Source organism: Schistocerca americana, chromosome 3 (assembly GCF_021461395.2).
Source record: "Schistocerca americana isolate TAMUIC-IGC-003095 chromosome 3, iqSchAmer2.1, whole genome shotgun sequence".
In the NCBI taxonomy this organism is placed as follows: domain Eukaryota; kingdom Metazoa; phylum Arthropoda; class Insecta; order Orthoptera; family Acrididae; genus Schistocerca; species Schistocerca americana.
The window spans coordinates 238,715,345-238,742,698 of record NC_060121.1 but is presented as its reverse complement, the minus strand read 5'-3'; the positions used below and the strand labels follow the sequence as shown (position 1 = coordinate 238,742,698).

General features: G+C 46.3%; 1 protein-coding gene across 1 annotated transcript in view; it reads right to left on the bottom strand.

Annotated features, from left to right (window-relative positions):
• Positions 1-27,354, bottom strand: part of LOC124607321 (protein Skeletor, isoforms D/E-like) — a 341,628-nt gene that overhangs the window by 25,732 nt on the left and 288,542 nt on the right. The window contains exons 12-13 of the mRNA XM_047139621.1: positions 22,591-22,784; positions 5,060-5,287 (exon numbers count right to left, since the gene is read on the bottom strand). Coding sequence (XP_046995577.1) covers positions 5,060-5,287; positions 22,591-22,784 — 422 coding nt within the window. The remainder of the gene's footprint in view (positions 1-5,059; positions 5,288-22,590; positions 22,785-27,354) is intronic.

The following is a 27,354-nucleotide window of genomic DNA, read 5'->3' as shown; positions in this document are numbered from 1 at the left end:
ACCAAGTCTTCCTGAAGAACAAACAAACGAATTAAATATACAAATTAAGTAAGAATTGATATAAGAATATGATAATTTAAAAAAAGCTCGTAACCTCTGAAAATACCGTACGCACTCACATGGAAGCGACAAAGAAACTAGTATAGGCATGCGTATTCAAACAAAGAGATATGTAGAAAGGCACAATACGGCGCTCTGCGGTCATCAACGCTTATATAAGACAACAAGTCTGTGGCGCAGTTGTTAGATCGGTTACTGTTGCCACGATGGCAGGTTATCAAGAGTGAAGTGAGTTTGAACTCGGTGTTATACAGAGCTCGCGAGAAAAATGTATACACACTTTAAGGAACGAAAAGTATTACTGATATGTTTATTTTACATTTAATAATTGATCACACGTGTTGTACAACCTTCCGTTTAGCACGTGGTTACTTTAAATGTTCAAAATTTTGACCGTTGGCGGCTATACATATAACAGAACGATAGCGGTCGCCGCAACTACGTCAGTCAATGAATTTTACAGTGGATGTCGCTGTAATCTGATGGCGAAGTTCAACCGCGTACGTGGCTTACGTCGATAGACGTTATCCTTCACAGTTCCCCACAAATAAAAGTCCATAGGTGTTAGATCTGGTGGACGTGAACTCAATGGGCCCTCTTCGTCCAATCCAGTGTCCCGGAAAACTGTCATTCAGGAAAGCTCATATGGCTAGGTGGTAGTGTGGTGGCGCTCCGTCCTGTTCGTAAAAGACCTCTTCATTATCTACACAAAGCACACGTATACCTGTCAAAATTGATGCACGTAACATTTCTCTAGCGATAGTAGCATCAAAGAATAAGGGTCCTACTAAGCCCCTTGATGATAGTCCACACCACACATGAACCCCTGGTAGACTGACCGTTTTATCCATATAAACATGCGGATTTTCCGGTGCCCAGTACACACTGTTATGCCGATTCACGGTTCGATTAAGTTTAAATTATGCCTCATCACTCCACACTACCTTAGTCACAAATTGTTCGTCATCAGTACCATTTGTTGGTACCATTCGCAAAATTGCATACGGCGATCAAGATCGTCATCATTAATCGCGTGCAGTAATTGTGGAACGTAAACTTTCCACTTTGCAGCTTTCAGAATTCTTCGTACACTTGTATTGTTAACCCCCACTTCACGTGCACGTTGTGCAGCAGACTTTTGTGGAGAATTAACAAACGTTTCCAACACGAGAGCCGACGAAGCAGGACGTATAGCTGTACACTGTCTTCCTGATCTTCCTTTGTGAATTTCACAAATTGTTCCACGCAATTCAAACTTGTGAATGATGTGTTTAATTGTTAGGTGGTTGGTTGTTCTGTTTCAAACTCCCCCTTCCATTGACGTTGCGCTTCAACGGCTTTATCAAACTTGAAAAACCACTTCACAATGCACTTTCGTTTCTCGAATGTCAAGCATACTCCAGCCATCTTGTTTTCTCAATACGGAGACGAAAGTACTAACATATGTTGAGCCAAAAACCACACTACAACACATTCGTAACTCAAATCGAACGATAATATCGATATCTCGATAGAGCCTGACGAAGAGAGAATACATTTTTCTGGCGAACTCTGTAGTCGGCGCAGAAGCGATGGGACACAGCATCTCCGAGATAGCAATGAAGTGGGGATTTTCCCGTGCAAATATTTTACGAGTATACCGTGAATGTCAAGAATCCGGTAAAACATCAAATCTGCAACATCGCTGCGTCCGCAAAAAGATCCTACAAGAACGGGACCAACGACCACTGAAGAGAATCGTTCAACGTGACAGAAGTGCAGCCGTTCCGCAGATTTCTGCATATATTAAGGCTGGGCCATTAACAAGTATCAGCGTTAGAAACATTCAACGAAACATCATCGATATGGGCTTTCGGAGCCGAAGGCCCACTTGTGTAGCCTTTATGACTGCACTAAAGCTTTACGCCTCGCCTGCGCTCGTTAACACCGACATTGGTCTGTTGATGATTGGAAACATGTTGCCTGCTCCGAAGAGTCTCCTTTCAAATTGTATAGAGCGTATGGACACGTACGGGTATGGAGACAACCTCATGAATCCATGGTCCATACATGTCACCAGGAGACTGTTCAATATGGTGGAGGCTCTGTAACAGTGTGTGGCTTGTGCATTTGGAGTGAAATGGGAGCCCTGATATGTCAAGATATGACTCTGACAGGTGACACGTACGAAGGCTTCCTGTCTGATCACCTGCATCCATTCGTGTCCATTGTGCATTCCGACGGACTTGGGCAATTCGAGCGGGACAATTCGAACCCTATAAATCAAGAATTGTTGCAGAGTGGCTCTAGGAACACTCTTCTGACTTTAAAAACTTCTTCTGGCCGCCAAATTCCCCAGACATGAACAGTGTTGAGCACATCTGGGATGCCTTGCAATGTGCTGTTCGGAAGATACCTTTACCCCCTCGTATTCTCACGGATTTATGGACAGCCCTGCAGGTTTCATGGTGTCAGTTCCCTCCAGCACTACTTCAGATATTGATCGAGTAAATGCCACGTCGCGTTGTAGCACTTCACGTGTTCGCGGCGTCGTACACGTCGTACACGATATTAGGCAGGTGTACCAGTTTCTTTATCTTTTCGGTGTATATTGTGTAATAGATGTATGACATTGTGAGACGCAGCTGTAATTTTACAGTCAATATAATATCCTTGAATCCACTAACTTGATAAGAAACATTCGTATAGTAACCTTTTGCGGACATGGGTAGATTATTGAAAAATGTTAAACGAAATAAATACAAACAATAACCGGATTTCGAACACGGGGCACCAAAGTGAGAGGCTGTGACGCTAGCCACTGTGCCACCATTTTGGCTGAGATTATAGCGCCCTAAATGACGTCAAAATTAGGTTGAAAACTTTGATCATTGTTTTCTCAGGAACTCTTGAGTATCTATGGATAACACGTGACACGTATTCGCTTATTTTTACTCTTCCTCCACCGAGCGAAGTTTCTGGGAAATCGGGTTATGGCACTTGTCGTGTTCTCATAATTAACAGTAGTGTTTTAACAGTTACATTAAATATCGCCCATCCGTACTCTGTGTATTAAGACGCTGGCCTCCTCGCACTGTGTGTGCGTGTTGAAGCATCCCCAACTCTCTTGTGGTTCCCTTTTTAGGTACTCCACGTCGACGTCTGCTCGTAGATACGTATCGTCGGTAGGTTTTCCGGCTTTACTTCCCGATGTGACAGCGACGACTCTCCGATGAGGTGCGGACCTTGTATTTTGCTATTACTGCGAGTCTTGTAAATATCGCTTTTATTTAGCAATTTGCCCGGCTAAAACTCTCCCCTTTTATGATTAAGACAGCCTGCGCCACCTTTCGGAGGGAGTGGGGACGTCAAAGAGTCACCGAAGTTCATATTAAGCAGTCCGTAAAACACGTAAACGTTCATTTCAGTTAGCGTGTTAGTTGGAAAATGGAAATGTCGTGTGGCTAGGGCCTCCCGTCGGTAGACCGTTCGCCTGGTGCAGGTCTTTCGATTTGACGCCACTTCGGCGACCTGCGCGTCGATGGGGATGAAATGATGATGATTAGGACAACACAATACCCAGTCCCTGAGTGGAGAAAATCTCCGACCCAGCCGGGAATCGAACCCGGGCCCTTAGGATTGACAGTCTGTCACGCTAACCACTCAGCTACCAGGGCGGACAGCGTGTTAGTTAATGCCTACGGTTTCCGCTAGATGGTGCTGACTTACTGCTGAATAGCTTTGGTTCCGTAAAACCTTCACTAATTAGTACTAGGTAAATGAAATAAGTACAAAACACTTGTATTTCACTTTCACTCTATATTCAAGGATTAAGATGGTGATGGATGATGGCCTATTTTAAAGGTTCCTAGCCTGGAGGAATCTATATAGTCCGCAAATGCCGATATGCACGCGCTCTACGTCCAGATTCGCAACTAACGGCACACTACACTTTCAAAAGACCACACGTTAATATCTGAATATCGGTACCTCTGAATTCACTCGTATCAGCAGATAATTTGAGTTTCTGTCGTCTATATGTCCGTAAAGTTCCAATCTAGCGCTAAAGTCCTCAAATCCCCTTAATACTCCGTTGCTACCAACAGTCGGAGATCGTACACTACATCACTTTTAATCTCCGTAGTATTCTAACAGTTTATCGTGAATCTTAACATGATAAAGTCCAATCTATTGTCTCGCTGACTGACACGGGTTCCCCGCCCTTTAACGAAACAATAAAGGAAAAAAGGGCGGCAATAATGACGATCAGGCCTTTTATAGGTTTTTCATCACAAGAGTTTAACGTCACTGCCTTCTCCATGACGGAGCTTCCGTGGCTTTGCTGTACTTAGACGTTAAACTACTTGCTGATATACTATAATTTTGATCTGCAATTACCGAACTCTGATTCTACACTATTTTCCCCTCTAAAATTCAATTCTTAATTTTAAATTATTCTTTCTGTGGTGTCACCGCCAGACACCACACTTGCTAGGTGGTAGTTTTTTTAAATCGGCCGCGGTCCACTAGTATACGTCGGACCCGCGTGTCGCCACGGTCAGTGATAGCAGACTGAGCGCCGCCACACGGCAGGTCTAGAGAGACTTACTAGCACTCGCCCCAGTTGTACAGCCGACGTTGCTAGGAAAGGTTCACTGAGAATTACGCTCTCAATTGCCGAGACGATAGTTAGCATAGCCTTCAGCTAAGTCAATTGCTACGACCTAGCAAGGCGCCATTTATCCTTTGCTATGTATCTAATGAAGCATGTACAGTAACAAGACCAATATTCACCAATTGTGGATTAAAGTTAAGTATTCCAGCAGCTACGTACTTTTCTTTATAGCATTCATTACGTATCCTGTTTCAGACCTCACGCCAGCCAGCGTGAGTTTAAGCGCGTGCCTTTCGGTTACCCGTCACTGTGGACTGGCTGTCTTGTCAGTCCACAACACTCTCTACAGCTTTTATCACTGTAAACTGAATCGAGGTGTTACAGTATGTGCTGAGGCGGTCTCACCTGGTAGTAGACGGTGTCGGGCGTGTCCGGTCCCGGCGTCCACTGGACGACGCCCGGCTCGCCTTCGTCGCACTGCAGCGTCAGTGAGCGCTGGTAGGCGCCGAACGACGCGAACTCGTCCGCTGGCGGCTGGTCGGGGTCCGGGGTCCAGTTGCACAGCCGGCCTGTGCCGGTGGGCACCACGTCACCCCGCCGGTTCACCGACACGCCCGCGAAGATGCGCACCTCCTGGAAACGCACATCATCGCTTGTACCATATCCTGCAGGAGGTTTAAAGGAGTGAGCAGCCCGACTGTAATTGTGGAACAGCAGGTACGGTAGTAGAAATCAGTATAAAGACATGAATGTTTGCAGGAAAATTGACATTGCCGGTCGGCGTAGTTGTGCAGAATGTACACTACTGGCCGTTAAAATTGCTACACCACGAAGATGACGTGCCAAAGACGCAAAATTTAACCGACAGGAAGAAAATGCTGTGACATGCAAATGATTAGCTTTTCAGAGCATTCACTCAAGGTTGGCGGCGGTGGCGACACCTACAACGTGCTGACATGAGGAACATTTCCAACCGATTTCTCATACACAAACAGCAGTTGACAGGCGTTGCCAGGTGAAACGTTGATGTGATGCCTCGTGTAAGGAGGAGAAATGCGTACCATCACATTTCCGACTTTGATAATGGTCGGATTGTAGCCTATCGCGATTGCGGTTTATCGTACCGCGACATTGCTGCTCGCGTTGGTCGAGATCCAATGACTGTTAGCAGAATATGGAATCGGTGGGCTCAGAAGGGTAATACGGAACGCCGTGCTGTACCCCAACGGCCTCGTATCACTAGCAGTCGAGATGACAGGCATCTTATCCGCATGGCTGTAACGGATCGTGTAGCCACGTCTCGATCCCGGAGTCAACACATGGGGACGTCTGCAAGACAACAACCATCTGCACGAACAGTTCGACGACGTTTGCAGCAGCAGGGACTATCATCTCGGAGGCCATGGCTGCGGTTACCCTTGACGTTGCATCACAGACAGGAGCGGCTGCAATGGTGTACTCAACGACGAACTGGGTGCACGAATAGCAAAACGTCATTTTTTCGGATGAATCCAGGTTCTGTTTACAGCATCATGATGGTCGCATCCGTGTTTGGCGACATCGCACATTGGGGGCGTGTATTCGTCATCGCCATACTGGCGTATCACCCGGCGTGATGGTATGAGGTGCGATTCGTTACAAGTCTCGGTCACCTATTGTTCGCACTGACGGCACTTTGAACAGTGGACGTTACATTTCAGATGTGTTACGACCCGTGGCTCTACCCTTCAATCGATCCCTACATTTCAGCAGGATAATGCACGACCACATGTTTCAGGTCCTGTACGAGCCTTTCTGGATACAGAAAACGTTTGACTGCTGCCCTGGCCAGCACATTCTCCAAATCTCTCACCAACTGAAAACGTTTGGTCAATGGTGGCCGAGCAACTGGCTCGTCACAATACGCCAGTCACTACTCTCGTTGAACTGTGGTATCGTGATGAAGCTGCATTGGCAGCTGTAGCTGTACACGCCATCCAAGCTCTGTTTAACTCAATGCCCAGGCGTATCAAGGCCGTTATTACGGCCAGAGGTGGTTATTCTGGGAACTGATTTCTCAGGATCTATGCACCCAAATTACGTGAAAATGTAATCACACGTCAGTTCTAGTATAATATATTTGTCCAATGAATACCCGTTTATCATCTGCATTTCTTCCTGGTGTATCAATTTTAATGGCCAGTGGTGTAGCTCACCCTGTCCGTCAGGTCGTTAACGTATGGGGTAGTTATAATTAAAGGGCAGCTGCTCACAGAGATCCTGGGCGTTGGACACTGCGTTGTTCGTGGTGAGAGGTAACCCTGTATTTTGTTTTTTTTTTCCGCACAAAAATCGAATGTCCCATGCGTCTAACTCCAACTAGCATTCCGTGTTCAAAGTCTGTTAACTGGCGTCGTGCGGCCGTAATCACGTTTGGAAGCGAAACTTGGTAGATAAAAAGCTAATGCGTTAATTCGGAACTGGTTTACGCTGAAAAAAAATTATTAGTTTCAGTTTTGATCACCAGGTCCAAATCTGCCACTGTACACTGTTTGTGTGACGGTATGACATCCACGCTGTCATTTTACGAGGGTGATCCCAAAAGTAAGAAGGTCTCCTATTTTTTTTTTTTTTGTAAGTACAGAACTCTGTTTTTGTGGCAGTTGGTCACACTGTTATGAAGAGTGCTTCACGCGCTGTGTGGAAACATGTGCACGCCGCGCTCGGGAGCTCAGTCTTGGCTTGGCAGTCGTTGAGAATGGAGCTCACGTTGGATGTTACCGCCAAGTGCGAATTGCGCTCAGCTATTCCGTTTTTTGAACGCAAAGGGCACTGCGCCGATTGAAATCCATCGCCAATTGACGGAAGTGTATGGTGAGTCGTGCATGGATGTCAAAAATGTTCGTAAGTTGGTGTAGAGAGTTTGCAGCTTGTCGGACCGAAATTCATGACGAACAAAGGAGCGGGAGACCGTCAATTGCTGAGGAGACAGTGTTGAAGGTTGAGCAAAGCATGCTTGAAGATGGGCGGATCACCCTGGATGATCTCTGCACGTTGGTTCCTGAGGTTTCCTGAAGCACCGCTCACAGAATTTTAACGGAAGCATTGAACTACCGGAAGGTGTGCGCAAGGTGGGTGCTACGCTTGCTGACTGAGGACCCCATGCGGCAACGAGTTGATGCTACCCGCGCATTTCTTCACCACCCTGCAGCCGAACAGGACAACTTTCTGGACTCAAATGTCGCGGGTGACGAAACCTGGGCATACCACTTCACAACGGAGACCAAGCAACAATCACGCCAGTGGCGGCATCCTTCTTCACCAAAGCCGCGGAAATGCAAACACAATCTGCCAGTTAAGTTATGACAACGGTTTTTTGGGATCGGAAAGGGGTATTGTTGGTCGATTTTATGCCCATTGGGACCACAATTAACGCTGACAAACTCTGAAAAAACTCAAACGGGCAATTCAGAACCGGAGAAGAGGAATGTTGAGCAAGGGCGTATACATTCTCCATGACAACGCTCGCCCACACATCGCTCCCCAAACCGTTGCTCTCCTCCAACTGTTTCAATGGAACATGATCACTCACTCGCCCTATAGTCCTGACTTGGCGCCTAGGGAATATCACCTGTTCTCTAAGTTGAGAGAACATTTGGCCGGAAAGCGATTCAGCTCCGACGACGAGGTGAAAGAAGAGGTTCATAACTTTCTGAACAGCATGCCGGCGAGCTGGTATGACATGGGCATACAAAAACTGCCACAGCGTCTACAAAAATGCATCGACAGAAATGGTGATTATGTTGAAAAATAGCTAAATGTTCAAGCTGTAAACTGATGTAAATCATTGTAGAAATAAACAGGTCTATGTAGCTATAAAAATAGGAGACCTTACTTTTGGGGTTACCCTCGCACAAGTCATAACGTGAATGAACAGTACGGCTATCGAAAAGAGAGAACGTGCACTATTAGTGTGAATGTTTTATGTGAACTGCTTAAGTTACAGTGCTGCATTGAGAAATTGTCACCGACTGAAAGATCTGAGCAGAGGCCCGATGTCATTAAATAGTTTAAAGACGATGATAATGAAATTCAAAAACATGGATGAGATTAGCGTGGCACCTGGAAGAGAAAGGCCTCCTATCCCGGTGGAAGTCATTGACGAGGTTGCTGTTGCTGTAACTGACCATGCAACACATGCCTTAAGTAGTGCTATTGTTCGAGCAGTGTCACGAGAATTGTCCGTTCTATGGTCAACAGTACGGGAAGTTTTGTCGTCTATGTTACTCTGATACCCGTACAAGATACAGACGCTGCAACAACTGAGGTCTCATGATAGGCAGCAACGTTCTCAAGTTGTTCTTCGCTTTCTAGCACGGATCGAAATTGGTGACACGTGGCTGGGCAGTATTCTATGGAATGATGAGGCACGTTTAACACGAAAGGCTATAGTGTACTCGCAGAACAGCCGAATTGGGGGTTATTGTTAACCGCATGTTGTACACGAAGGGCCATCGTACCCGCCGAATGTGACTGTGTGGTGTGGAATCACAAGCACCTTTATTCTCGGTCCGTCAGGGGTACCGTGACGTTTGCACGTTATCGAGACCTCCTTGTATAGAATGTGACTCCTGCTTTGGAAGAGTGCATCTGTGTGGAAACTACTGTTTTCATGAAAAATGGGGCAACACTTCTTGTCGCAGGCCCAGTGAAAGAGCTGCTTAATGCAACCTACCACGAATGTGTTATTTCCACAGGTTTTCCAGATGCATGGCCTAGAAAATCACCTGATTTGATAGAATGTGACTTTTGGCTGGGGGAATATCTAAATGAACACGTTTACCAGGGACACGTTGGGTCTTTCCTGATCTGAAGGTCAGTACACAGGAAACCGTTGTTGAGAGTCCACAGGAGCTGTTGCGAGCAACTGTTTATCACGTCGTTTCACGGATGCAGCATCTCATCGAAGTCTCCGGTTCTCATATTGAACAAATTATGTAATCTGCAATAATAAAATCAACGTTACGCCTTTCCCACTTGTCTGACATTTTTGCCCACGTCTTGTTCCCAATCCACTGCTTTTGGAAACATTTTTATACGTCTTTCTTGCATTCCCAGCACCAGATTTGCCGTTGGTGGCCAAAAGTGGAACTAACTTCCTGTCCAGAGTAAATCGATTCCTCATTAATGCATTAGAATATCTATCTATAAGGTTCGCTACCTTACCATAATTACAGCGCACAATGGACCTCTGTGATTAGCTGCAATTTAATTGTAACCAATGGTACACAGAAAACAAGAGCGGTCGTATAACACTTCCCTGGGACCCTCCTTTGTCTCAGATACACACTCGCTACTTTCTTAAAAAGTCTTCACCAACATATTCCATATGCTTGGATCTTCATTAACACTCTGCAGTAGGGCTCTGTGTCAGTTCTAGGCGCTACAGTCTGGAGCCGCGCGACCGCTACGGTCGCAGGTTCGAATCCTGCCTCGGGCATGGATGTGTGTCATGTCCTTAGGTTAGTTAGGTTTAAGTAGTTCTAAGTTCTAGGGGAATGATGACCTCAGCAGTTAAGTCCCATATTGCTCAGAGCCAGAGAGCTCTGTGTCAAACGCTTCCCGCAAATCTAGGAATGTGGAATCTAACTGTTGCCCTTTAAGCACGCCTCGTGCGAGAAATGGCAGGATCAGTTTTGCACGAGCTATGTTTTTCAATCCGCGATGTTTTGTGGACAGTAGCTTCAATTTTATGGATGGAGGCAAGGCAATAACCCCACGTGTGCATTCTGGACTTTGCCTGCCCGGATTTTTCGAATGCATCAAACAGAAACGCGCAAAATCAGGTCTGTATGGAATCCTGATTCATTACAACTCAACAGCTCACTACATGGTAAGTATTACATTGAGGTGACAAAAGCCATGGGATAGCAATATGCATATAGAATGCATGACGGTAGTATCGCGTAAACGAGGTATAAAATGCAGTGCGTTGGCGGAGCTATCATTTGTACTCGGGTGATTCATGTGAAAAGATTTCCGACGCGATTATGGCCGTACGACGAGAATTAACCACCGTGCTATGTGGCACAGTGGTTAGAACAATGGATTCCCATTCGAGAAGACGACGGTTCAAACCCGCGTCCGGCCAATCTGATTTATGTTTTCCGTGATATCCCTAAATCGCTTCAGGCAAATGCCGGTGTGGAACCTTTGAAAGGACACGGCCGACTTCCTTCCGTAATCCGCTGGAACCAGTAACCTCGCTATTTGCCACCCCCCCCCCCCCTTTCGCCGCTCTAACCAATCAGCCGACAAACCAACCAACGGGAATTAACAGGCTCACGGAATGGTAGTTGGACGGATGGGACATTCGATTTCGGAAATCGTTATGGAATTCAATATTCTGAGAGCCACAGTGTCAAGAATCTGCCGAAAATATAAAAACTCAGGGTTTATCTCTCACCACAGACAACGCAGTGTCCGATGCGCATCTCTTAACGACCGTGAGCAGCGGCGTTTGCGTAGAGTTGTCAGGGCTAACGGACTAGCAACACCACGAGAAATTAACGCAGAAATCAATGTGGAACGTACGACGAACGTATCCTTTAGGACAGTGTGGCGAAATTTAGCGCCGGCCGGTGCGGCCGAGCGGTTCTAGGGGCTTCAGTCTGGAGCCGCGCGACCGCTATAGTCGCAGGTTCGAATCCTGCCTCGGCCATGGATGTGTGTGATGTCCTTGGGTTAGTTACGTTTAAGTAGTTCTAAGTTCTAGAGGACTCATGACCTCAGATGTTTAGTCCCATAGTGCACAGAGCCATTTTTGAAATTTGGCGTTAATAGGCTATGGCAGCAGACGACCGACGCGAGTGCCTTTACTAACAGCACGGCATCGCCTGCAGTGCCTCTACTGTTTTTGTAACAATATCGGTTGGACCCTAGACGACTGGAAAACCGTGACCTGGTCCAGATGAGTCTCGATTTCAGTTGATAAGAGCTGATGGTAGAGTTAGAGTGTGGCTTAGACTCCACGAAGCCAATGGGCGCAAGTTGTCAACAAGGCACTGTGAAAGCTGGTGGTTTCTCCGTAATGGTGTTGGCTGTGTTTACACGGGATGGACTGTGTCCTGGTTATGTTCGGCTATTTGGAGACTATTTTCAGCCATTCATGGACTTCATATTACCAAACAACGATAGAATTTTTATGGATGACACTTCATCATGTCAGCCGGCCACACTTGTTCGCCATTGGTTTGAAGAACGATTGTTCTTGTAATTAAAGCGAATTGTAATTAAAACGAATTGTTTGGCAATCCAGATTGCCGACGTGAATACCATTGAACATTTATGGGACATAATCCAAAGGTTAGTGCGTGAACAAAATCCTGCACCCGCAACACCTTTGCAATTACAGGCGGCTATAAAGGGAGCATGGCTCAATATTTCTGTTGGTGATTCCAACGCCTTGTTGAGTCCTTGGCACGTGGAGTTGTGACACTACGCCGAAGAAAAGGAGGTCCGGCACGATATTAGGAGGTATTCCACGAATTTTGTCACCTCAGTGTATAGCTGTTTGAGAAATATTGAGTCTAGACACTTCCTAATATACTCCATAGATCTGGTCTCGCAAGATGCTTTTTCTCCCTGTTCCCCAAAGTTATTGAAATCATCTGTGCTTCTCGATTTGAGTCTACAGAAACGGCAATCTCTGGGTATGCTAAAGGACAGCTTTTTAAAGCCTACCAGTTAACCTGCACCAAGTTTTTTTATTGGTGGTAGCAATGTATAGAACATCACGGATTGCTTCGAAAAGATATGCCGACTGCGGTGGCCGTGCGGTTCTAGGCGCTTCAGTCCGGAACCGCGAGACTGCAACGGTCGCAGGTTCGAATCCTGCCTCGGGCATGGATGTGTGTGACGTACTTAGGTTAGTTAGGTTTAAGTAGTTCTAAGTTCTAGGGGACTGATGGCCTCAGATGTTAAGTCCCATAGTGCTCAGAGCCTCGAAAAGATATAAGGATATGAATTTCAAAAGATTATGATTGAAATGACATTATTAAAATACTCAGTGCATGTCTGCTATTGTCATTTGCGTCGTGTACTCGTATGTGCAAGCATGTCTACGCTGTAGTACATAAGAATAGGCTTCCGTAATGGGGAGGGGGAGGGAGAAGCATGAGGGAGCACTTGCCTTGCCTTGGATCTAGGCCACAGACTTTTTACTCACTGCATAATTCTCATGCATTTCTGAAAATGATTGCCTGTGGTTCCAGTAAACAGCAAGTATAGTCTGCTGGCATTACGTTGCCTAGCGTGTCCGGAAACAGTGTGTTCTTCGAGATGCTACGTAATTTAGATTTGTCTGTTTGCGTGCTGCTAGAGGGAAAAGGTGCCATTTCTCAGAGGTAGTTTCGGCGTTTCCGGAACAATGTCAAACTAAATCGCTTAAAATTTTCTCTGTCACCTAGTCGCAGATGTCCTTATTGAATTGCGGTAAATAGCCCGTCGAACACTGCGGTACTTGGTGTCAGTCGACAGTTCCCGCAACAACCCTCCCCTCCCTTAAAATCCTAACACAAAAAAGGTTGGAGTGTACTTAGGTGACACCCGTCGCCAGTTCCCAACCAGTTACCACTACATAGCTTAAGCAGCTCATTTTACACCGAAGCGCCAAAGAAACTGGCATAGACATGCGTATTCAAATACAAAGATATGTAAACAGGCAGAATACGGCGCTGCGGTTGCCAATGCTTTCATAACAAGAGTGTCTGCCGCAGTTGTTAGATCGGTTACTGATGCTACAATGGCAGGTTATCAAGATTTAAGTGAGTATGAACGTGGTGTTGTAGTCGGCGCACGAGCGGTGGGACACAGCGTCTCCGAAGTGGCGATGAAGTGGGAATTTTCCCATATGACCATTTCACGAGTGTACCGTTAATATCAGGAATCCGGTAAAACATCAAATCTCCGACATCGGTGCGGCCGGAAAAAGATCCTACAAGAACAGGATCAACGACGACTGAAGAGAATCGTCCAACGTGACAGAAGTGCAGCCCTTACGCATATTGCTGCACATTTCAATGCTGGGCCATCAGAAAGTGTCAGCGTCGGAATCATTCAACGAAACATCAGCGATATGGGCTTTCGGAGCCGAAGGGATGCTCGTGTACCCTTGATGACTGCACGACACAAAGCTTTACGCCTCTTCTGGGTCCATCAAATCAACATTGGACTGTTGATGAGTGGAAGCATGTTGCCTGGACAGACGAGTCTCGTTTCAAATTGTATCGAGCGGATGGACGTGTGCGGGTATCGAGATAACCTCATGAATCCATGGACCCTGCGTGTCGGCAGGGGACTGTTCAAGCTGGAGGAGGCTCTGTATTGGTGTGGTGTGTGTGCAGCTGGACTGATATGGACACCTGATACGTCTAGATACGACTCTGACAGGTGACACGTACGTAAGCATCCTGTATGACCACCCACATCCATTCATGTCCATTGTGCATTACGAGGGCCTTGGTCAATTCCAGCAGGACCATGCGACATTCCACGCCTCCAGAATTGCTATAGAGTGGTTTCAGGAACACTCTTCAGAGTTTAAACACTTCCACTGGCCACCAAATTCCCCAGACATGAACATTATTGAGCATATCTGGGTTGCCTTGCAACATGCTGTTCAGACGAGATCTTCATCCCCTCGTACTCTTACGGATTTATGGACAGCCGTGCTGGATTCAAATGGTGTCAATTCTGTCCAGCACTACTTCACACTAGTCGAACCCATGCCACATCGTGTTGCGGCACTTCTGCGTGGCACATGTACCAGTTTCTAAGGCTCTTCAGTGTATGTCCTAACAGCGCTTATAATTACTTTACTTATGAACCCAAACGTGTTTTTCGGAATTAAAACATGTCTTTTTCTCAACTAAAAGTGAAAAACAAAACAGCGGAATGTTTCATCAAGTACGGAGAAAGATAGTCCCCAGGAGTTGGGCCTATTTCTGACTCGATAAGGTGGTAATGCCACTCAACATGCAGAGGTGGAATCATAGAACTGTATAGCTCAGCGACAGGGCTGGCCAATGACGTGTCAAACTGGCGTCTGACTAAGGCATAACAAATATTTTTGGAAATTTGTTATTGAATCTTTTCCAACTTTTACTTCAAGTATAAACCAGAACGAAGATACAGACAAGGGGTTTGGCAGCTTATGCTACAAACCTTTGACAAACATTCTCTGCTGGACAGAGAAGAGGAAGGTCCTGCATTCGTTGAAAATGCAACAGATGCATGAAGTGAATAACGTCCATGTGGAATTGCAGGCTGTATCACATGCTATGGCCGTGTGTAGTAAGCTGAAGCGTCTTCGACAGCCGGCGGAATACATTCTTCATGGTCAGGCATATGAGCTAATATGGATGTACCTTGATCAGACTTTCTAGTGTTGTGGGTTCCTTCTCAGCAACGCCAAGATTAAGAACAGTGTCTCATTAAATCTTCTTGGGCTATCAGCTGGTGTCGTGTTGTCGCAAGGCTGTCGTTGACAAGGAACGTCTGCCTACCAAGGTACAGTGTATGCGCGAAACCTTCCGCAAGATCAGCTACTCGAGAGACACAAAAAAGGTGCTTTCTCCAACCGAGTAAGACGAAGAAAGAAAACAATACAGCAGAAGAAACCAAGCGCCTGGTATTGCTTCGGTGCGCAGAGGCGCCCACAGCCAAATAATGGAGAAGCGCAACATAAAAAAATTATTCACCGCTCAGCGATTAAAATGAAGAATATGCTTGGGTCACTCAAGCGAGGGCGCCTGGTGCCTGCGGCTTCAGTGGTGAGCGTGCCAGACGCAGCGATGCGTCTCCCAGTGCTGTTCGGAACATGTGAGAAGCGTTCGCCTCGCCCAAACCGACAAGTCTGTAGTGGCGCAGCCCAGCATCAACAAAGGAAAACACGTTTGTGTCTGAACAGAAAAAAGTGCTGTGGTGCACCAAGGAAGTCTGCGATTCGGTCAGGAAAGAGGCGGTGGAAATATGAGTAGAAGAGTGTGTTGCCCTTGGAGGACAGTGTACCTAGGAACACGTGAGATATCGTCGTCAGTGTTCCAATCTTGGAACGGATATCAGAATCACATGAAGGAACGTGCACTAGGGAAGGCCATAAGCAGTTTTCGGTAATTTTTTACTGTTTGTGTCGTTTTGTGACGTGAGGTTCGTAAATGTTACGAGTTCTACATATTGGAGTGCTGGGTAATATGTTAAAGCTTTTTGGAAGTTATTGGTAATTCTTCAGATCCAGAGTTTTATGGCCAGTAAAATTCTGTGTATTTTTAAAACTACACTCATGCCCACAAATTAGGTTAATTGCTGAATGTGGTTCTGCACAACGTGGCACTACACAAAACTAATAGCATAGACACATAGGGAACACACACGACACAGATCTGTAAGTCCACAGTATTGGTGAAAAGTTGAGAAAACCGTCCCGAAACGCATATGTTACAAAACGCCACTGTTTCCTGCTCATGTACCCCGACATCAGTATGGGATATGATCACCATGCACACGTACACAGGCCGCACAACTGTTTGGCATACTCTGGATCAGGTGGTCGAGCAGCTGCTGGGGTATAGCCTCCAATTCTTGCACCAGTGCCTGTCGGAGATCCTGAAGTGCCGTAGGGGGTTGAAGACCTGCAGCGATACGTCGACTGAGAGCATCCCAGACGTGCTTGATGGGGTTTAGGTCTGGAGAACAGGCAGGCTACTCCATTTGCCTGATACATTCTGTTTCAAGGTACTCCTGCACGATGGCAGCTCGGTGGGGCCGTGCTTTATCTCCATCAGGAGGGACGTGGGACCCACTGCACCCCTGAAAAGGCGGACATACTGGTGCAAAATGACGTCCCGATACACCTGACACCTGTCAAAGACGTGCAGGTGTGTACGTGCACCAATCACAATCCCACCCCACACCATCAAACCACGGCCTCCATACAGGTCCCTTTCAAGGACATGAAGGGGTTGGTATCTGGTTCCTGGTTCAAGCCAGATGAAAGCCCGGCGAGAATCACTGTTCAGACTATACCTGGACTCGTCCGTGAACATAACCTGGGACCACTGTTCCAATGACCATGTACTGTGTTCTTGACATCAGGCTTTAAGGGCTCTCCTGTGACCAGGGGTCAGTGGAAAGCGCCTTGCAGGTCTCCGGGGGAATAAACCATGTCTGTCCAGTCATCTGTAGACTGTGTGTCTGGAGACAACTGTTCCAGTGACTGCGGAGGCGCCCACAGCCAAATAATGGAGAGCAAGGCTACCTGCAGTGCTCTGTGGCCGTCTGCTGGCACTGATGGTGAGATATCTGTCTTCTTGTGGTGTTGTACACTGGAAATCCCGTACTGTAGCGCCTGGACACGTTTCCTGTCTGCTGTAATCGTTCCCATAATCTTGAGATCACACTTTGTGGAACACGGAGGGCCCGTACTACGACCTTCTGTGTTTGACCAGCCTCCAGTCGCCCTAGTGTTCTACCCCTCATAACGTCATCAATATGTGTTCTTTGAGCCATTTTCAACACACAGTCACCATTAGCACGTCTGAAAACGTCTGCACACTTACTCGGTGCACCGTACTCTGACATGCACCAACATACCTCTACGTATATGGACTGCTGCCAGCGCCACCGTGCGACGACCGCAGGTCAAATGCACCGCATGGTCATACCCCGAGGTGATTTAAACCCGCAAACCGCCCACCAGGGCGTTGTTTCACCATGTATCAGCATTATCCTTACTTTATGAGCATGAGTGTAGTTACGTAACGTGTAGACAGATAAGTCATATTTCGTCAGTCATGCATCATCTTGCACGTTGAAACGGAAGGTATTCTATGATATTTACAGATGAACTGAGGGATTTTTTTATGTCTAAACAGCTTTCGATTTCTTGTGAATGGAAATTTGTGATACTTGGCAACAATTTCTATTTCAAAATGTTTTAACTTATAGCTGATTTCTGATAACATTTCTTCTTAATTTGGTTTGACTTGCGTGCTGTCGATGTGTAGTGGAGTAATAACGTAGCTCACAGACTATTAAATACAGTATTGACAATGTTTTCTCGAGTCCAACACTTTTAAAGTTGAATAGAGTATTTGTTCTTAGGTACCTGACCATGTTGTACCTGGGAGCAGTTTTCACATCTGGAAAAACTTTAGAGCTTCAGAGAAATTTTTGCTATTTCAGAGAAAAGATTGTAACACACAGAAAGTGAACGACACCAATTCAAAATGCAATAAGAATATGTATTGAACTTCTGTTACATGGATAGTTAGAGACAAGAGCTGGAAAGTGTTTCAAGGTATAATTCTCTCCCCTTAATCCCGGCAACCGAGACTGCGGTTTGCAATTGATCTCCTTGTGGAATGCGGCGTTGGCAAAAAAAAATCAGAAGTGCTCTGATGAAAGCAGCAATACGGCGGCCGAACTTCCCCGCAAGGGGCCTCCCGGTCAACAATGCCATACGATCATTTCATTTCAGTTAGACAGCACCAGGACTCGAACCCCGGTCCGAACTCCCCATCCACCTCACCACCTCCCCCCTTCCACCCTCCAACCCCCCACCCACCCCCTCCCCACGTCGGCCGCGACATCTATGTCGAAGGCACAGGACTGCCCCACCTGTTGCGTCCCCGACAAAGAAGTATGTGGTCCAGCGGCTATAAAGGAACGAACTGGACATGAAACCAACTTTCTCGTGAAAATGAGCAGGAAACTCGTCGAAACTTTGCGGCAACACGACGCAATTACTCTTCTAATAACACGGTTTGCAGACACAAGCCATATACGGGGTGAAACTTCAAAGACGAATTCCTGACTGGAAATGGAGTAAAACAGGTCTGACAAATGTGTGTCCGGAAGCGTGTCGCTGCCACGGTCGATGACGCTGACGAATGGGAGTTCCTCTGACCACATACCGTGCGGTCCTCGTGTGTTGCAGGCTATGTGATAGACGCAGCGTCCTGTAAGCAGCAGAATGGTCGGTTATTCATGTCGGGAACAAGCAGAGATGGTGTTTGTGTACGGTCAAGCAGATGGAAACGGTCTAGAAGCAGCATGGCGGCCGAGCGGTTCTAGGCGCTTCAGTCGGGAAGCGCACTGCTGCTGCGGTAGCAGGTTCGAATCCTGCCTCGGGCATGGATGCGTGTGTTGTCCTTAGGTTAGTTGGGTTTAAGTAGCTCTAAGCCTAGGGGACTGATGACCTCAGATGTTAATTCCCATAGTGCTTAGAGCTATTTTGAGCAGCACGGCGGTACCAAAACGAGTACTCTCACAGACACCAACCACATCGCACAACACTTCAAGCCCTTTTTGGGCGTTTGTGTGGTCATGGGTCCTTTCAGACAGACGGACGTGCAGGGAGGCGGCGGACTGTGCTTACACCAGGTACAGAGGATCGGGTTAGTCTACGGGATATTGAGACGAGCGCTAGTACAAGCTCCAGGCAAGTGACCCGCCAACTTGGTATAAACCAAAGTACAATTGTATGTTTCCTGCATGACATCCCTTACTATCCCTATCACCTGCAACTAGCGCAAGGATTACCAACAGCGAGCTGGCCGGAGTGGCCGTGCGGTTCTAGGCGCTACAGTGTGGAGCCGAGCGACCGCTACGGACGCAGGTTCGAATCCTGCCTCGGGCATGGATGTGTGTGATGTCCTTAGGTTAGTTAGGTTTAATTAGTTCTAAGTTAAGTCGCATAGTGCTCAGAGCCATTTGAGCCATTACCAACAGCGGATTTTCCTCTACGGGAAGGATTTTGTGATAGTTTTTGCACCGGACCGTCATAATTATGGGATTTCTGCCAGCAGTCTTCTTTACCGACAAAGCAACCTTTACCAGAACTGGAGTTATCAACCTGTATATTTGTCATCTGTGGGCTACGGACACGGTACGTTGTCAGAGGAACTTTCATTCGTCAGCGCCATCTACGGTGGCATCGACGCATTTCTGGAACATGTTAATAGGTAGGACTTTTTCTCCTCCATTTCTAGTCAGGAATCCGTCCCTGTAGTTTGTCGGTTTTAATAATGTTCACCCTGTATTCCACTCGATGTACCTGCAAAATTGTATCATTGTACGACACATAGTTAAGGAGATACGACTTCATAAACACAAAGCTGCGTGAAAACTAAACTGCAGGGCTAAATTCGCTTGAGATACAGATGAAATATGTTAACTATACGTGACATGTGCGTACGCGGGCAAAGACACGGATAGAAAGTTGCTCCTAAACCTCTGGATCCATTTCAACCAAGTTTGGTGCACATATTACTAGCTATCTGGAAAGATAATACTGTGGGGATTAAGAACCAGCGAGCCCTTATTCGGGGAGGGAGAGGTGATAACGTGACGGAATAAGGGGGAGGATGAAGTGCACAAACAGAGAGGGAGAAGGAGAAGATGGACAGATAAAGGAAAGAGGAGGAGATGGACAGAGAGAAGGAGGAGGAAGAGATGAACTGGGCAGAGAGAGGAAGCGGAGGAGATGGAGAGAGAGAGAGGGGTTGGGGCAGATCAACAGAGACAGGGGCGGCAGATGAGCACACAACCTTATAGGTGGGGCAACCACAGCTGCGAGTATTCATCTTGGGTATTAACAATCCCCTCAACTGTACTTTGGTCCTCTATTTACCATTACCGGTTTCGTCGCGTTAAAGCCACATCTTCAAGTGGAATATGTATAAAAATCCAGAAGGAATAACAACCCTGACACATACACTAGTATGGTAAATTGTTTTAAGATTTAAAAAAATATATTAAAAAACTTTTAAGTGAGAATATCAAAATGCTGTTACTCACATGATTAAAACATTAGAGCGTAAAAACTCGGACCTTTTTCCCCAACATTCGTTGTCTGTCAAATTCAAAAGACCGTAAAAAGACGGTATGTCATGGATTAAAAACTGCCAAATTCCAATACAGTGGATAGGTCCAAAACAAATCGCATCATAGTGATCTGTTGGTAAGAAGACAATAAATGAATACAATTAAGACCTGATTTTGGACAATAATGAAAAACCAAGAAGTGGTTGCCACACAGTGGAGGGGTGCTCTACCTAGACAAAATCGTCAAGTAAATAGCTAATGGGGGAAAAACAGAATCTGAGAAACGCACTTACCGCTTCTCCAATCTATATGGAACCGCGTACAGGGGACGCGGCCGCGTGCTCTGTTATTGTAGACTGACGGCAAGAAAGTAAACAGCTTGCCTGCGGACACCTCGCGCATGAGCTGATGAAGCGCGGGCTCGACCGAATGATTGGTGGTCTTTTGGGGATTACACGAATGGTGAATGAAAACAAGGAATATTGGGATACAAAGTATAGCAACTTTCTTAACCATCTGTAGAATATCAGCATTGTAGTTACAGCTTACATTTTTCGTTAATGACGCCCCCAAGTTATGTTAAAACTGGAGTGTAAAAGAGGAACATCACGTGCATATAACCTAGAGCAACGAAAAAGATGTGCTGGCCCAGTCAAAAATAGTTCAAATGGCTCTGAGCACTATGGGACTTAACTTCTGAGGTCATCAGTCTCCTAGAACTTAGAACTACTTAAACCTAACTAACCTATGGACATCACACACATCCATGCCCTAGGCAGGATTCGAACCTGCGACCGTAGCGGTCGCGCGGTTCCAGACTGAAGCGCCTAAAACCGCACGGCCACTCCGGCCGGCTGGCACAGTCCACTTAAAACTTTAAAATATTTTTCAGTAAGTTAAAATTCTAAAAATTATGTTTCGTAAAAGTGCTTTAAAAATTCTTAGTTTTGACAGTTAAAATAATCCAAGATTGTAGTGAATTTTGATACTTAGTAACAGTCGCTAAAGTTTAAGGAAATTTACAAAACCTTTAAATACATACTTGTAAGGAAGACGTGAGAAACCTAAGTCAATAAAGCAGATGCATAGGAGGGGGGACGTGAGGTGAGGTGAGGAAAATAGAAAGGGCGAGGAGGAACAAAGAGACTGCGTGTGAATGTACAGAGTATTGCGTTCATTTAACTTAGGCAGTCGAAATTTTCCAAAATACTACGATGCCTCAACTCTGTTTGTCCAATGCTGAAATTTAGCAGTTTTTAATCCATGACAAACCATCTTTTAGCGGTGTTTTGCATTTGACAGACAACTAATGTTGGGAAAAAAGATTCCGAGCTGCCGAGTGGTCTAAGGCAGTCATGGACTGTGCGGCGGGTCCCGGCGGAGGTTCGAATCCTCCCTCGGGCATGGGTGTGTGTGTTTGTCTTTAGGATAATTTAGGTTAAGTAGTGTGTAAGCTTAGGGACTGATGACCTTAGCAGTTAAGTCCCATAAGATTTCACACACATTTGAACATTTTTTTGATTCCGAGCTTTTCCCCTCTAATGTTTTAATCATGTGGGTAATAACATTTCTATATTCTCATGTATAAGATTTTAATATTTTTTTAAATATTAAAACAATTTACCGTATCAGTGTATGAGACAGGGTTGTTATTCCTTCTGGATTTATTGTTATACAGATGTCACCTGAAGATGTGGCTTTACCGCCACGAAACCGGTAGTGCTACAGTAATAAAGGACCAAAATACAACTGAAGTGATTGTTAATACCCTAGATGAACAGAGAATGGACGAGGAGGAGATGGACAGAGAGGGGAGAGGAGGGAGAAGAGGTGACGGACAGACTCAGGGGGAACGGGGAGATGGACAAATAGAAAACTGGAATAAATACATGCCTTGGCAATACTGAGCTAGTGACAGATCTTCATAGCAATATATCATCATTGAGAATACAATGAATGCATCAGCAGGTTGACTTTTAAGAGAAGCCTAGAAGGTCGTAATGTAGCCAAGGTGAAGAACCGACAAAACAGATTAGTGCACAATGGTTGACTCGCTGTAGCATGGTACTCACCGCTCGCTCTTCCGGCGTTTTGTGCTCGTAACCGCCTACGGGATCGTCGGTGATGTAGAACGGGTGGTAGCGCGCCGGTGTCTCAGGGTCGAGTCCGCCCTCTACCACGAACGTGTACGTCTTGCCGCGCACCACGTTGATCTCGGGGATCAGCAGACCGTTGATGTACCACGAGATGCCCCAGCCGACGTGGCCTGTGAATATCAGGTCCGCTTACTGAGGAGCACAAAGCACACACTTTAAAATCTCAGGAAAAGACAAATCATTAGGCGCCAACGGAAGGTTCGTTATACACTACTGGCCATTAAAATTGCTACACCAAGAAGAAATACATATGATAAACGGGTATTCAATGGACAAATATATTATACAAGAACTGACATGTGATTACATTTTCACGCAATTTGGGTGCATAGATCCTGAGAAATCAGTACCCAGAACAACCACCTCTGGCCGTAATAACGGTCTTGATACGCCTGGGCATTGAGTCAAACAGAGCTTGCATGGCGTGTACAGGTACAGCTGCCCATGCAGCTTCAACACGATACCACAGTTCATGAAGAGTAGTGACTGGCGTATTGTGACGAGCCAGTTGCTCGGCCACCATTGGCCAGACGTTTCAATTGGTGAGAGATCTGGACAATGTGCTGGCCAGGGTAGCAGTCGGACATTTTCTGTATCCAGAAAGGGCCGTACAGGACCTGCAACATGGGGTCGTGCATTATCCTGCTGAAATGTAGGGTTTCGAAGGTATCGAATGAAGGGTAGAGCCATGGGTCGTAACACATCTGAAATGTAACGTCCACTGTTCAAGGTGCCGTCAATACGAACAAGAGGTGACCGAGACGTGTAACCAATGGCACACCATACCATCACGCCGGGTGATAAGCCAGTATGGCGATGATGAATATACGCTTCCAATGTGCGCTCACCACGATGTCGCCAAACATGGATGCGACCATCATGATGCTGTAAACAGAACCTGGATTCATTCGAAAAAATGACGTTTTGCCATTTGTGCACCCAGGTTCGTTGTTGAGTACACCATCGCAGGCGCTCCCGTCTGTGATGCAGCGTCAAGGATAACCGCAACCATGGTCTCCCAGCTGATAGTCCATGCTGCTGCAAACGTAGTCGAACTGTTCGTGCAGATGGTTGTTGTCTTACAAACGTCCCCATCTGTTGATTCAGGGGTCGAGACGTGGCTGCACGACCCGTTACAGCCATGCGGATAAGATGCCTGTCATCTCGACTGCTAGTGATACGAGGCCGTTGGGATCCAGCACGGCGTTCCGTATTACCCTCCTGAACCCAGTGATTCCATATTTTGCCGACAGTCATTCGATCTCGACCAACGCGAGCAGCAATGTGGCGATACGATAAACCGCAATCGCGATAAGCTACAATCCGACCTTTATCAATGTCGGAAACGTGATGGTACGCATTTCTCCTCCTTACACGAGGCATCACAACAACGTTTCACCAGGCAACGCCGTTCAACTGCTGTTTGTGTATGAGAAATCGGTTGGAAACTTTCCTCATGTCAGCACATTGTAGGTGTCGCCACCGGCTCCAACCTTGTGTGAATGGTCTGAAAAGCTAATCATTTGCATATCACAGCATCTTGTTCCTGTCGGTTAAATTTCGCGTCTGTAGCACGTCATCTTCGTGGTGTAGCAATTGTAATGGCCAGTAGTGTACCTAACGAGTACCTTGCCTGTTAAAAAAAATGAAAAGTACGAGGCACATTTAAAAAATAGCGCCCGACGCGCTGAAAAGTTCGCAACAGATACATCCCAAAACCTTATAACAACGGCGGTACACAATCTGATCAAAAGTATCCGGACACGTCTTAGTGGACATTAATGTGGAGTGTGTCCACCATTCGCCTTCATGACGACTTGAACTCTTCTGGGGACACTTTCAATGAGGTGTCTGAATACAGGTGGAAGAATGGCAGCCCACTCATCCCTAAGAGCTGAAACCAGAGAAAGCAGTCATATTAATTATACGCTGGAGCCTGGAGCGTAGTCGACGTACTAACTCATCCACAAGGTGTTCTTTTGGGTTCAGATCTGGACTTTGGGAGGCCATGAGATTTCAGAAATATTAGTGACTACAAATAATTTGCTTAACACAGACTGCTTTACAACAGCGTGCATTGTCATGCTGACACAAACAATCATCGTCTGCGAACTGTTCCACTACTGTATGCAGAGCACAATGCTGCCAGATGTTTTCATGTCCTTCCCTATTAACCGTTTTCTTAAGCACAATAAGGGACGACGCCTTAACCACGAAGGTCATTCCCATACAGTAACACCAGATTCTCCGTACTTCACTGCTGGTTCTACACGTAATGGCAGGTAATGTTTTCCAAGCATTCGCTAAATCCAAACCTTTCCAGCGGTTCGTTACAGGTTACAGCGTGATTCATCACTCGAAATCACTCGTTTCCAGACCCTCACTGTCCAGTGGCATCGCTCTTTACACCACCTCAAGCTTCGCTTAACTTGATTGCAGCAATGTGTGCTTCATGAGGAGCTGCTCAGCCATTTTATTCTATTCCTCTTGACTCCATTTGCAAAGTCGATATGCTAGTTACACTGCTGATAGCACATTGGAACTCACGTGTGATTCTTCCTCTAATTTCATGCGATATTTTACAACCATCTTCCGCGATGTTCAATAGTCCCCGTCCGTGGATACGTGAGGTCTGTCTAGTCTTGGTTTATCTGTTGTCGTTCTTCCCTGTGCCCACTTCACAATCACATCACCAAAAGCCTACGTGGGAAGCTTTAGAAGGGTTCAAATGCACCTGATGGATTTGCTACTCAGATGACATCCAGTGACTACTCCATGTTCGAAGTCACTGAGCTCTCTTTACCGGCCCATCTCGGTGTAACCGCTTTCCTGATGACAACATAATGCTCTCTGCCTCCTTCTGTACTAGTAGGTCTGCGTCTTGTTAGGTCTAGTGGTCCATTCCGCAGTATATAGGGGCGCACAGATACATCTGATCAGATGGTGAATGATGTCCCACAACCAATCATAATGTTTAAGGATTATTAATCTTACGATATCGCGGCACATTTCGAGTTGGTAGTGCTCACAACCAGGCATCAATACTAACAAATTTGTTAAATATTATTTGCGTTATTAATACACTCATGTTCAGCAAAAAACAGAACACCTCTAGGACGTTCATACGCACAGGATATGTACATTAGTATGTCCTGCGGAAATGATGAGCATTAGAACCGTGTCGGCCCGCGGGTTCGAGGTCAACATCGATATCGCGGCGCAACACCATCTACCGATAATGGATCACTGTGACACGAGCAGACGTGTGCGACGCCTCGCAGAAATGTGCATGAACCGTGCCGTCAAATCAGTGAGTTTGAAAGATGGCGCATTGTTGTCATGAGAGATTGTGATGCATCCATCCGAGAAATTGCTGCTCGTGTGGGAGAAAGTGTTTTGGTGCAGAAAATGGTTGACGGAGGGACGTAGAACACGACGAGATGGGCCAGGCCGCTCCACCCAGATCATCCCCTGAGAAGATCGCCACCTCATCCAAATGGCAATACAGGACAGACTCGTGTCCTCCTCGAATCTGGCACAACAGTTGCACAAACAGTGTAACACGTCGTACACTATCCGGGATGACATTGCGTCGCCGTTTATTGCGGCATGGGATACGTGCGCGTCGTCCACTTCTTCACCTGCCTTTGAAAAATGTGTAGAAACATGCTAGACAGCAATGGTGTATGGAAGGACGTCACTAGGAACAGGATAGTGTTTTCGGGCAAATCGAGGTTCTATTTGTTTAAAAATGATGTCTGCATTTTGCTTCACTGCAAACAGGGGGTGCGGCTTCACAGTGACTGCATTCGCACACGAGGTACAGCGCCAAATCAAGACGGTTTGGGACGTTAACCTCAAGTCACAGTGGGTGCGTGTACATGGCAGTGTGACCAGTGCGACCTACACGAATGACATCTTGGGACCCGTAGCGGTACCCTTTCTTTACAACACCCCGGATGCCATTTTTCAGCAAGACAATGCACGATCACATGTTGTTGTACAAACACGTGCCTTCTTGGCGCCACAGGAAGTCAGCCTTTTGCCCTGGCCCGCCACATCACCAGGTTTGTCGCCAATTGAAAATGTGTGAGATATGATGAAACGACGGGGGCAGATCTGTGACCCAGTGCCAACTACTACAGATGAACTTTGAAACCAGGAGAATGCAACATGGGTGACTGTACCACAGGACGCCTTCGCGCCTTATACGCGTTGATGCTCTCTCCATTGTTCTCAATGGAGAGACGTCTACAGGCGTTAAAGTAACCTCTGGCGTGCCACAGGGGGCCCATTGCTTTTCACAGTATATATATAAATGATCTAGTAGATAGTGTCGGAAGTTCCACGCGGCTTTTCGCGGATGATGCTGTAGTATACATAGAAGTTGCAGCATTAGAATATTGCAGCGAAATGCAGGAAGCTCTGCAGCGGATAGGCACTTGGTGCAGGGAGTGGCAACTGACCCTTAACATAGACAAATGTGATGTATTACGAATACATAGAAAGAAGGTTCCTTTATTGTATGATTATATGATAACGGAACAAACACTGGTAGCAGTTACTTCTGTAAAATATCTGGGAGTATGGGTACGGAATGATCTGAAGTGGAATGATCATATAAAATTAATTGTTGGTAAGGCGGGTGCCAGGTTGAGATTCATTGGGAGAGTTCTTAGA